General features: G+C 46.2%; 1 protein-coding gene and 1 pseudogene across 1 annotated transcript; one reads left to right on the forward strand and one right to left on the reverse strand.

Moving 5' to 3' along the window:
* Positions 1–6,122, forward strand: part of LOC124029268 — a 15,217-nt pseudogene extending 9,095 nt beyond the window's left edge.
* A 1,494-nt stretch (positions 6,123–7,616) lies between these two features.
* On the reverse strand, positions 7,617–8,312 carry LOC124029267 (vegetative cell wall protein gp1-like). The gene has a single exon (XM_046341037.1). It carries the CDS (start codon positions 8,310–8,312, stop codon positions 7,617–7,619), a length of 696 nt encoding a protein of 231 aa, XP_046196993.1.
* Positions 8,313–13,526: the final 5,214 nt, after the last annotated feature.

Here is a 13,526-nt window from a genome sequence, read left to right on the forward strand (position 1 = left end):
CATGTTGACTTGGAACTAGCTGGTTGAGCCACTTCAAACACGGCACACCCAGCGAGGCTCTATCTCAGGTTCCGCTGGTTGTTCCTCTACAGGAAGCCAGGTTTTCCTGTGTCTACTCTTCTCAATGGCAAGGCTGTGCTCACTGAGCCTGTACTTTTGTCAATGTTTTTCTAAGGTTTTGATCAGTAACAATGGTCAAATAGTTAGCCACGCATGGTGTACTGTCGATTTAAGGCCAGATAGCACTGCATTTGTTATGCAGGTGAATGAGGACCCAAAAGCGACTTGGCGAAAACAGAGTTTTTAATCCAGTAAGAAACTTTACAAAACAAAAGGCATAATACTACTCGTAAAGACGAGAACAGACTGGAGACTTGATCAAGAACTGCAGGTTGCCTCGGGAAGGCACTTGAACCTAGCAGACTCAGACACCTGCTCACCACGCAGCATCTGAGGGAAACACGACACGACAGGGCAAAACATAGACACAGCACGGTGAATTATAGATAAGGATCCGACAGGGCAGGAACGGAAAACAAGGAGAGAAATAGGGACTCTAATCAGGGAAAAGGATCGGGAACAGGTGTGGGAAGACTAAATGATTGATTAGGGGAATAGGAACAGCTGGGAGCAGGAACGGAACGATAGAGAGAAGAGAGAGCGGGAGAGTGAGAGAGGGAGGGGAGAGAGAGGATAGAAAGAGGGAAAGAACCTAATAAGACCAGCAGAGGGAAACGAATAGAAGGGGAAGCACAGGGACAAGACATGATAATTAATGACAAAACATGACAGCATTTTGCTTTGTGCTTTTGCTTGTGTTTCCTAATAAGCAATGTAGTTTTGTTTACTGTTGTTTATTGTTTTATCTGATTGATTGGATGTTCTGGTCCTGAGGCTTCAGTGTGTTAGTAGAACAGGTTTGTGAACTCAGCCCCAGGACCAGCTGGATGAGGGGACTGAGGCTTCAGTGCGTTAGTAGAACAGGTTTGTGAACTCAGCCCCAGGACCAACTGGATGAGGGGACTGAGGCTTCAGTGCGTTAGTAGAACAGGTTTGTGAACTCAGCCCCAGGACCAGCTGGATGAGGGGACTGAGGCTTCAGTGTGTTAGTAGAACAGGTTTGTGAACTCAGCCCCAGGACCAGCTGGATGAGGGGACTGAGGCTTCAGTGTGTTAGTAGAACAGGTTTGTGAACTCAGCCCCAGGACCAGCTGGATGAGGGAACTCTTTTCTTTGCTCAGCTTTTGGCATTGCAGGGCTTGTAATGATGAGAGGGGGTCACTGTATTTTAGATGTTTCCAAAACTGAATTGCTCTTTTCTGAGTTTTTATTATTAATGGATATTGACCTAATTCTTCGCTGCATGGGTTGTTTGTAGTTTTCTTCTGGACATGTAGGAGAATCTTACAGAACTCTGCATGTCGGTTTTCAATGGGAGTGATTGCCCATTTTGGTGAAATCTTGTTTTGCAAGTTGACCCCACATGCCACACTCTCTGTCTCTCTCTCTCCTTGTCTGTGTCACGAACCGGCTCAAAGCCCGTAACAAAGGGAGGCAACGTGGAGATAAGGAGTAGCAAAATATGTATTTATTAACTAAAGCAACTAAGTATAATATACAATGGTGTGTGTAATCAGTAATCAGTAGTGTAAGTGAGTGTTTTGCATGCATGAATGTGATAATGCAGGGTGATGAAAGGTGCCAAAGCAAACAAACGGCCACCAAGAACCACAACACAATCTACAAAAGGTGTCTGCATGGAGAGAGTCTCTTCCATGAATGTTGAAGAGGTCTATTTATCCTGGGAGACACCTGGCCCAGGTGTTTCCCATGTAGCTGACGACCCTCTCAACTCCGCCCACCGGCATCCTAATAAGGAAACAAGAACAAAGACAGAATACGGCAGACAGAGTGGGAGGGTCGTCACAGTGTGTGTCTCTGTCTCTGTCCCTCTCTTTCCGTCTGTCTTTCTCTGTCTGTATCTCTGTGTATCTAGGTGTGACCCATGCCTCAGTGTGGGCAGCCTGTATCTCCTACCTCAGTGCTGCAGTGCCTCCAGAGCTGAGGACCTCTGCCCAGGGTATCCTCCAGGGCCTGCACCTAGGGCTGGGCCGGGGCTGTGGGGCCATGGTGGGGGGAGGCTTCGTCAGTGTTTTTGGTAAGAAGAACCACTGTGTGAGGAGAAGTTGTATTTAATCAGATTAAGTGTCCCCCAGTTCTAGAGTATGTAAAACACATTCAACCAAAGAGAGATGGATATATTGGCGTCACCCGTTAAAGGTATTATCAGGAGTAAAGACTGCTGCGTTAAAGGTATTATCAGGAGTAAAGAGTGCTGCGTTAAAGGTATTATCAGGAGTAAAGACTGCAAGTTGCGTTAAAGGTATTATCAGGAGTAAAGACTGCTGCGTTAAAGGTATTATCAGGAGTAAAGACTGCTGCGTTAAAGGTATTATCAGGAGTAAAGACTGCTGCAGGAGTTAAAGGTATTATCAGGAGTAAAGACTGCTGCGTTAAAGGTACTATCAGGAGTAAAGACTGCTGCGTTAAAGGTATTATCAGGAGTAAAGACTGCTGCGTTAAAGGTATTATCAGGAGTAAAGACTGCTGCGTTAAAGGTATTATCAGGAGTAAAGACTGCTGCGCTAAAGGTATTATCAGGAGTAAAGACTGCTATTCGATGTGCAATTTGCTGTTCAATGTTCATTAATTGAAATGACTATTGAGAACAGCAGTAACTATTGTAGATGGTACATTTAACAGTGGCTAACAGAACAGAATGTAGCTTCACTCCTACTTGAGCAGCTAGTTGTACTCACACGTGTCATACTCTGACATGCCTTTCCAACTGTTGAACAACGCCTCCTCTCCTTAAAATGATGCCCTGTCCTCCATGGTTTTCTCTTAATAAACTACCAGCAGCCCCATCTTCAATCATTAGGATAGGAATTTGATGGTCTGGAATGCATTTGGCAGCTCTCCCAGAATAACAACTGTGTGTCTCTCTCTGTGTTCTGAAACAGATCTTGAGGACTGTGGTAACATATATCCTTTACAGTCCTGAAATGGACATTACTTGTCAGTTTTTCTGTTACATGAAAAGCATTGAGTGAAATAAATACATTTATTTTGAGATTTTGTTTCCAAAAGCCTATGGAGCACACGTTTTGTCTTTTTGGGTTATGGTTTAGGAGCGGCCCACACCTTCAGAGGGATAGGAATGGTGTCCCTTGTCATCCTCCTCCTCTTCGCTCTCATCCAGTGGCTGGCTGTGCAGAGTGGGAACAAAGGTTTGTGTCATTAATGTTTATTTTATCCTACCCTGTACCCTTCATGGCATGCCTCTGCATGGACTTAGGCCTACAGGAAAACAGAATTTACTTCACCTAGTATACTCCTTAGTGGAGAAGTGACTGGCTCCCAATCTGGCAAGCATAACATTTACTTCACCTATTAAACCCTTCGTGGAGAAGTGACTGGCTCCCAATCTGGCAAGCATAACATTTACTTCACCTATTAAACCCTTAGTGGAGAAGTGACTGGCTCCCAATCTGGCAAGCATAACATTTACTTCACCTATTAAACCCCTTAGTGGAGAAGTGACTGGCTCCCAATCTGGCAAGCATAACATTTACTTCACCTATTAAACCCCTTAGTGGAGAAGTGACTGGCTCCCAATCTGGCAAGCATAACATTTACTTCACCTATTAAACCCCTTAGTGGAGAAGTGACTGGCTCCCAATCTGGCAAGCATAACATTTACTTCACCTATTAAACCCCTTAGTGGAGAAGTGACTGGCTCCCAATCTGGCAAGCATAACATTTACTTCACCTATTAAACCCTTAGTGGAGAAGTGACTGGCTCCCAATCTGGCAAGCATAACATGTACTGCCATTCACTTTTATTCTCTTTCTCAATCAGCAACTGAGAAATTCATAGGCATTACAATGCTGCATGAATCTTATTTAGGATCTTAATAGTGGAGATTGTTGTTAGGTCAGGAATTGTTATGAAACATTTAGCTTGAGTTATTTTCCAGATCCCAGAATGCTGGCGGAGAACATCCCAGTCCCCTCCAGCCCTTTTCCCATAGCGACCATAGACATTATCCAATCAAATAACGGAGCCGCCACAATGACACCACCGAGGAAGACCAAGCACCAAGAGGATCAGGAGGATTTGAGCGAGCCTGCCTGGGTGGTGTCCGCCTCACCCTGGGTCTCCCTGGCCTTCGCCCTGCACCAGATCAGAGAGATGGCTATCATTGCCAGGAGTAGCCCTGCAAACAACCATCCGCCGCTGCAGGTACTGTAGGTAGACAGGGTGGCTGGCAGCTCGTGGGCTTCAAGGATAGACTGATGAGTTCAGGGATAGACTGATGAGTTCAGGGATAGACTGATGAGTTCAGGAATAGACTGGTGGGTTCAGAGATAGACTGGTGGGTTCAGAGATATACTGTTGGGTTCAGGGATAGACTGGTGGGTTCAGGGATAGACTGACGGGTTCAGGGATAGACTGGCGGGTTCAGGGATAGACTGGTGGGTTCAGGGTTAGACTGGCGGGTTCAGGGTTAGACTGGCGGGTTCAGGGATATACTGGTGGGTTCAGGGTTCGACTGGCGGGTTCAGGATTATACTGGCGGGTTCAGGATTAGACTGGCGGGTTCAGGATTAGACTGGCGGGTTCAGGATTAGACTGGTGGGTTCAGGATTAAACTGGTGGGTTCAGCATTAGACTGGTGGGTTCAGGGATAGACTGATGGGCTCAGGCTGTGCTTTGAGGCTGGGCCCAAAGACATATCACTGGGCAGAGAAATAAACAGGTAATGTTTGTGATTTTTACATTTGTGATAATGAAATGTAACCGGAATGTTTATCTAGCAATGTGTGCATGTTCCAGCCAAGGTTCCATGTTGTATCATGTCCTGCTGAGAATTGTCTTCTTTATTTCATGCATCCAATCTTGAAGAAAGGTGAGAATATAATACCTGCCTTTAGAATGGTATTTTATGAGGGTGTTTTTCATATTGTAGTGACCTTAACCCGAGTCCTAGCGAGCTCGGCAAGAGGTTTGAACCTCTAGGCGTAGCGGTTAATGTGTTGACTTGACTTTCGCTGGACCCGAATTGACTACAATATCTACAACATTTTGCTAAGTAGTATTATTACAGTATTAATGTAACACTTTACCTTTGTTCTGATTGGTAGGAGTTAAATGAGATCGGCACAGATGAACCAACTGATCCCAGTCCCCATCCTTAGAACCTACCTCCCCAGACTGGTCCCTCTCAAGTGGGACCCGCTCTCTGACCAGGACCTACGCATGCTGATCAACCACCCTCTCCACGGGCCAACGCACAGTAGGGGACTGGAAAGAGGGGACACGTTGCACATTGAGGAACTGCCCTAAAATGTTTTCCTTCCAAGCAACACCAAGTCAAAGCCCATCCATGCACAGCTGGGAAGTCCAGATAAAAGAGTTAAGGAGTATGATTTATACAGACTGGACAGGAGAGAAATACTAACCAAAATGAAGGAGGTTGAATTCTTCCTCCTAGCAAGACAGGTCTTAACTCTTTGACCGATCTATTGTTACTCTGTCAAGTGGACATCAAACGAGTAACAGAGTCATATTTATTTGACTCATCCTGGAAATCTGGGATAGTGGGTTCGATTTGAATAAGGCTCCATTTGTATCGCTGGCCCTCGATGTGCCTGAGCCGCGGTGCTGTTGTAGGTCGGTGATTCACACTCCTGTAGCAGTGCCACACTGAATCCAAAACGCTGTATGTAATGGCTGCTTTGCTTGATGTGGACTGTAGAGATTCCTCTTTACATAAAGTTTAGGTGCCAATTCAATAGGCGAACGTTGTGTAACGTTGCAGATAGCAATGTTATTAATATAACTGGTTGGATGACTTATTCTACATGTCAGAGAGACGTGTGTTCTGAGGTTGGTGGCACCTTAAATGGGGAGGGCTCGTGGTAATGACTGGAGCAGGAATCAGTGGAACGGTATCATATACATCAAACACATGGTTTCCATGGTTTCTATGTGTCACATGGTTTCCAGGTGTTTGATGCCGTTCCATTAGGTCCGTTCCTGACATTATTATGAGCCGTCCTCCCTCAGCAGCCTCCACTGTTCTACATACTATGTTGATATCCACCTGTTCCCACAACTTTGTGCTCTCTTGAAAGTGGCCCTGCTTTTATATGTAAATGTTTACTGTGTCTAGTGACGAGTCTACCACCTATCAGCCACTGAAGCTGTGGAAGAATAGACACGTAAAAGGGTTTATGATATCCACCAGGCTTTTAGAGTCTGTAATTACTACAAACTATAACAGTTCTGTAGAGACCACTTTCTATATGTAATGATAAGGTGTCTTCAGGCCAAGATGTCTAAATGTGAAATATTTCACTATGATCATATTTAGACAGAAATAATTGTCAATGATATCAAACTGCTTTCCTCCCAAGGGACTATCTAAAACAGTTGTATTGTAATGACCATTTCACATGCCTTGTCTGCTGTCTTCTACCTGACAACTAATACTCCTGGTGCACTGTGGCCTTTATCTTTTCAAGGTGAAACAACAGTTTGCAATACGTCACTGGAAAAGTTAGTTTTTTTTAAACTACCAAAAATGTATCCTTGTAATTTAATATGAAGAACATGCACCCAATTTGAAATCACTTTAATGCTGTTTGATATGAAATGTATGTAAAAAAATACAAAAAAATCAAGCATAGGCATATTTCTAGCCATGAGGGAGAAAAGTTTTGCTCTTGACAGACATGGTCCAATCAAAATCTCAATTTGATGTTTCCAGCACGTGATTGGCTGTTCCCAAGGCTGCAGTTTCTTAAGCAGCCAGGTTGGGGCAGTAGATGGGAGTTCACTGGATTCCACAGCAATGGGAGTACATGAGAGCTTGTTACAGTGACCAGTAGGGGAGCAGGTCTCAATGCCCCAGGCACTTACCACACAGGAGGAGAAAAACAACAAATGTATTAATGATTGCTGCCAGTTAACCTGAGAGCTATAAGCACCATTTGAAAGTCATTCTGGTGAATAGTTGTAACTACGATGCAGAGGTTTTGATTCCAGAGGAAGACAGATGTCTGCTTTGACTATGATTAGAGTGGGATGACAGCCTGAGGAAGAGTTTCTGGGTCACTATGAAGTCAAACCCACTGAGAGAGACGATAGCTCTGAGAGACTCTGGGGCATCCCTGATTCTCCCTGAGTCTACACTTGTACACTTTCTCCCATTGATTTAACAAATGGTGGAAACTCCCTCCAGCCAATGCTTACACCAATCCTATGCTTTTAAATCCATGCCAGGGAGTGTTCAAGTACACACTTCTGGAAAAGGGTGGAGAATCAGGAGGGAGCCTTTGGGGACGATGGGAATATTCAAGTCCCCTAAAGTCTCTGTTGCCCCCGGTTACAGGACTCTCTTCTCATTAGGTGTTTTATCATGGAAGGTGAAGCCGAGAGGTACCGCCCCCTACTTTCTGCCTGCTGCTAGTTTTCTGGCCATTTTAGGGTCCTCCGGTTCACCACAGAGGTTTAAATTGATATTAGAAGAGCTCCATATCCTCGTCCCCTATGAGGTAGGGCTCTGGAGGTGGGGTGAAGGTGCTGGGGGGAGGGCAGGTAGGGGGTAGAGAGGGGCTCTGGACGTGGGGTGAAGGTGCTGGGGGAGGGCAGGTAGGGGGGTAGAGAGGGGCTCTGGAGGTGGGGTGAAGGTGCTGGGGGAGGGCAGGTAGGGGGGTAGAGAGGGGCTCTGGAGGTGGGGTGAAGGTGCTGGGGAGGGCAGGTAGGGGGTAGAGAGGGGCTCTGGACGTGGGGTGAAGGTGCTGGGGAGGGCAGGTAGGGGGGTAGAGAGGGGCTCTGGAGGTGGGGTGAAGGTGCTGGGGGAGGGCAGGTAGGGGGGTAGAGAGGGGCTCTGGAGGTGGGGTGAAGGTGCTGGGGGGAGGGCAGGTAGGGGGTAGAGAGGGGCTCTGGAGGTGGGGTGAAGGTGCTGGGGGAAGGCAGGTAGGGGGGGTAGAGAGGGGCTCTGGAGGTGGGGTGAAGGTGCTGGGGGAGGGCAGGTAGGGGGTAGAGAGGGGCTCTGGAGGTGGGGTGAAGGTGCTGGGGAGGGCAGGTAGGGGGGGGTAGAGAGGGGCTCTGGAGGTGGGGTGAAGGTGCTGGGGGTGGGCAGACTATGATTAGAGTGGGATGACAGCCTGAGGAAGAGTTTCTGGGTCACTATGAAGTCAAACCCACTGAGAGAGACGATAGCTCTGAGAGACTGGGGCATCCCTGATTCTCCCTGAGTCTACACTTGTACACTTTCTCCCATTGATTTAACAAATGGTGGAAACTCCCTCCAGCCAATGCTTACACCAATCCTATGCTTTTAAATCCATGCCAGGGAGTGTTCAAGTACACACTTCTGGAAAAGGGTGGAGAATCAGGAGGGAGCCTTTGGGGACGATGGGAATATTCAAGTCCCCTAAAGTCTCTGTTGCCCCCGGTTACAGGACTTCTCTTCTCATTAGGTGTTTTATCATGGAAGGTGAAGCCGAGAGGTACCGCCCCCTACTTTCTGCCTGCTGCTAGTTTTCTGGCCATTTTAGGGTCCTCCGGTTCACCACAGAGGTTTAAATTGATATTAGAAGAGCTCCATATCCTCGTCCCCTATGAGGTAGGGCTCTGGAGGTGGGGTGAAGGTGCTGGGGGAGGGCAGGTAGGGGGGGTAGAGAGGGGCTCTGGACGTGGGGTGAAGGTGCTGGGGGAGGGCAGGTAGGGGGGTAGAGAGGGGCTCTGGAGGTGGGGTGAAGGTGCTGGGGGAGGGCAGGTAGGGGGGGTAGAGAGGGGCTCTGGAGGTGGGGTGAAGGTGCTGGGGGAGGGCAGGTAGGGGGGGTAGAGAGGGGCTCTGGAGGTGGGGTGAAGGTGCTGGGGGTGGGCAGGTAGGGGGGGTAGAGAGGGGCTCTGGGGGTGAAGGTGCTGGGGGAGGGCAGGTGGGGGGTAGAGAGGGGCTCTGGAGGTGGGGTGAAGGGCAGGTAGGGGGGTAGAGAGGGGCACTGGGGGAGGGGTGAGAGAGGTGTGCTGGGGGCAGGGCAGGTAGGGGGTAGAGAGGGGCACTGGGGGAGGGGTGAGAGAGGTGTGCTGGGGGCAGGGCATGGGTGTGTACTGAGTGTAGAGAGGGATGGAGTTAGATGTAGGCAGAGCCTGGGCATAGCTGTCCATCTCGTCTTTGCTGGTCAAAAGTACTTAAGTAGTTCTTTAAAGTAATTTTACTGAAGTAGTTTTTCTGTACTTTACTATATTTTTGACAACTTTTACTCCACCACATTCCTAAAGAAAATAATGTACTTTTTACTCCATACATTTTCCCTGAGACTCAAAGTACTCGGTACATTTTAAATGCTTAGGACAGGAAAATGGGCTAATTCACACATTTATCAAGAGAACATCCCAGGTCATCCCTACTGACTCTGATCTGACGGACTCACTAACCACAAATGCTTAGTTTGTAAATGATGTCAGAGTGTTGGCGTGTGCCCCTGGCTATCCATTCATTAAAACAACAAGAACATTGTGCCATCTGGTTTGCTTAACATAAGGCATTTTAAATTATTCATAATTTACTTGTGATAATTAAAAAGATGCCGGCGCCATTTCCTGGTTGCCAAAATGTGAATAATTCGCCTAATTTCAGTTTATATGTGGCAAACACATACGTATAGTGTAGAGAATCACTATACCATCTAAACCGCTGTGAAATATATTTTCCATAGCCGCCAAAAATATTGTATTTTCAGCTGTTTGAAGCTAAAAATGTGTATTTGATGGTTTCCAAAACTGACATATGGAATTGTTTTAAGATGGTCATAATATGGCTCATTTAGTGATTTGGAATTTTAGGACCCCTTTAGGTGTGTGTATGTGTGTATATATATATAACATTAAACAATTATTTGATAAAATGTTGATTTTAAGCTTTACTACTAAAGCACATAGAAACGCATTGAATGACACGTTGATGAATGACAGAAAGGACAGTCCACAAATAAATGATAAGAAACAAGGTTTTGAAGTGTCTGTGGACACAACTACTCATTCAAGGGTTTTTCTTTATTTTGACTATTTTCTACATTGTAGAATAATAGTGAAGACATCACAACTATGAAAGAACACATATGGAATCATGTAGTAATCAAACAAGTGTTAAACAAATCAAAATATATTTTATTTTTGAGATGCTTCAAAGTATCCAACCTTTGCCTTGATGACAGCTTTGCACACTCTTGGCATTCTCTCAACCAGCTTCATGAGGTAGTTACCTGGAATGCATTTCAATTAAGAGGTGTGCCTTGTTAAAAGTTAATTTGTGGAATTTCTTTCCTTATTGCATTTGAGCCAGTCAGTTGTGTTGTGACAAGGTAGGGGTGGTATACAGAAGATAGGCCTAATATGTCAAGAACAGCTCAAATAAGCAAAGTGAGATGACAGTCCATCATTACTTTAAGACATGTTTCTTCAAGTGCAGTCGCAAAAACATCAAGCACAATGATGAAACTGGCTCTCATGAGGACCACCACAGCAAAGGAAGACCCAGAGTTACCTCAGCTGCATAAGACAAGTTCATTAGTTACCGGCCTCAGAAATTGCAGCCCAAATAAATGCTTCACAGAGTTCACATGCATATTATTAGAGACATACATGCATATTATGCATATTGAGCTCTCTGTGTACATTTAAGGGCCAGCCATAGAGGAAAGTATCTGGTCTGTTACCAACAGGTAGCCTGGACATACAGGAAATGATCTGGTCTGTTACCAACAGGTAGCCTGGACATACAGGAAATGATCCGGTATGTTACGAACAGGTAGCCTGGACATACAGGAAATGATCCGGTCTGTTACCAACAGGTAGCCTGGACATACAGGAAATGATCCGGTCTGTTACCAACAGGTAGCCTGGACATACAGGAAATGATCCGGTCTGTTACCAACAGGTAGCCTGGACATACAGGAAATGATCCGGTCTGTTACCAACAGGTAGCCTGGACATACAGGAAATGATCCGGTCTGTTACCAACAGGTAGCCTGGACATACAGGAAATGATCCGGTCTGTTACCAACAGGTAGCCTGGACATACAGGAAATGATCCGGTCTGTTACCAACAGGTAGCCTGGACATACAGGAAATGATCCGGTCTGTTACCAACAGGTAGCCTGGACATACAGGAAATCACAGAGGGATAGAAAGAGGAATAGAGAGAAGGAGAGAGATATTGGTTCAATGGAACCTAGCAAAGACAGACACACACACACACACAACCTAACCGGCCGGATACATGAAATACTCCCATTGAAAGCCCTGTGTAAGTGGAACACTGAGACCCAGTGGATTTGAGGCATGCCAGTAAAGGTGATAATAACATGTTTAAATGCTAATCCCCCAATGCCCTTGTTTCCAGCATAGAAATCAACGTTCCAGCAGCATCGCCGCTCTCTCTTGATCCTAAAAACCTGACGATTCAACTGTTTCCACATTGACTAACACCCAGTGTGAGTGCATAGAGAGGGCAAATTGATATGGTAGCGAATAGGCTCCATTCCGGTGTGGTGAGGCAGTCAGTTACTGTAGGCTAATTCACATCACCTTGGTCCTCCTTTTATGTTGAGTCTGACCCTTATAATGAGTCATGAATATAGTTCTGTATCATGTCTGTAATGTGAACATATTCTAAGTGGATTTCATTCAAACAGGACCTCCAACAGCCAAAGTTAAGTAGTAACATTAACATGATGCCTCCTAATTGCAGGTGCTGTACTTATAATATACAGGAGAACGATCACCTTACAGCGAGGTTAGCTGTGCTACAAGCCCAGCTTCAAACTCAATCGCTAGGCAAGGTTAATTTCAGTGTAGGAATGGATGAAACAGCGTCTGTGCCACCAGTAAGTACAGATAGTAACGTTAGTATAAATCCCCTCGCACAGTCCCCACAGTCCCCACAGCCGGACAACTTTCTCATGGCTTCTGGAAGGAAATGTTGTAGGAATGCTCAACAAGTGTCGCTCATTCAGCCAACAGAAACTTTCAACTGGTTCTCCCCATTAAGTCAGAGGCAGAGCCTTCTCTTGTCTCTCCTCCACCCGTTACGGAGTCAGAGGCCGAGCCTTCTCTGGTCTCTCCTCCTGCCGTTACGGGGTCAGAGGCCGAGCCTTCTCTAGTCTCTCCTCCCCCCGTTACAGGGTCAGAGGCCGAGCCTTCTCTGGTCTCTCCTCCACCCGTTACGGGGTCTGAGCTTCCGAAGCCTCCCACCATTAGCTCTGACAAATTGAAAACGCTAGTCATTGGCGACTCCATTACCCACAGTATTAGACTTAAAATGAATTATCCAACCATCATATACTGTTTACCAGGGGGAAGGGCTATCGACGTTAAGGCTAATCTGAAGATGGTGCTGGCTAAAGCTAAAACTGGCGAGCGTAGAGAGTATAGGGATATTGTTATCCACGTCGGCACCAACAATGTTAGGATGAAACAGTCCGAGGTCACCAAGCGCAACATAGATTCAGCGTGTAAATCAGCTAGAAAGATGTCATCGAGTAATTGTCTCTGGCCCCCTCCCAGTTAGGGGGAGTGATGAGCTCTACAGCAGAGTCTCACAACTCAATCGCTGGTTGAAAACTGTTTTCTGCCCCTCCCAAAAGATCGAAATTTGATGATAATTGGCCCTCTTTCTGGGACTCACCCACAAACAGGACCAAGCCTGGCCTGCTGAGGAGTGACGGACTCCATCCTAGCTGAAGGGGTGCTCTCATTTTATCTATGAACATAGACAGGGCTCTAACTCCCCTAGCTCCACAATGAGATTGGGTGGAGGCCAGGCAGCAGGCTGTTATCCAGCCTGCCAGCATAGTGGGGTCTGCCACTAGCACAGTCAGTGTAGTCAACTCAGCTATCCCCGTTGAGACCGTGTCTGTGCCTCAACCTAGGTTGGGCAAAACTAAACATGGCGATGTTCGGCTCAGCAATCTCACTGGAATAAAGACCTCCTCCATTCCTGCCATTATTGAAAGAGATTATGATACCTCACATCTCAATATAGGGCTACTTAATGTTAGATCCCTCACTTCCAAAGTAGTTATAGTCAATGAACTAATTGCTGATCATAATCTTGATGTGATTGGCCTGACTGAAACATGGCTTAAGCCTGATAAATTTACTATGTTAAATTAGGCCTTACCTCCTGGTTACATTTAGTGACCATATCCCCCGCTCATCCTGCAAAGGCCGGAGGGGCTTCTAACATTTACGATAGCAAATTTCAATTTTCAAAAAAAAACTGCCGTTTTCATCTTTTGAGCTTCTAGTCATGAAATCTATGCAGCCTACTCAATCACTTTTTATAGCTACTGTGTCAGGACCCGGTTACGAACCCGGGTCTCCGGAGTGAGAAACAGTCACTTAACCAACTGAGCCACAAATAGTCGGCAGAACACAGAAGATGAGG

The sequence above is a fragment of the Oncorhynchus gorbuscha genome, unplaced genomic scaffold (genome assembly GCF_021184085.1).
Source record: "Oncorhynchus gorbuscha isolate QuinsamMale2020 ecotype Even-year unplaced genomic scaffold, OgorEven_v1.0 Un_scaffold_5940, whole genome shotgun sequence".
Lineage (NCBI taxonomy): Eukaryota > Metazoa > Chordata > Actinopteri > Salmoniformes > Salmonidae > Oncorhynchus > Oncorhynchus gorbuscha.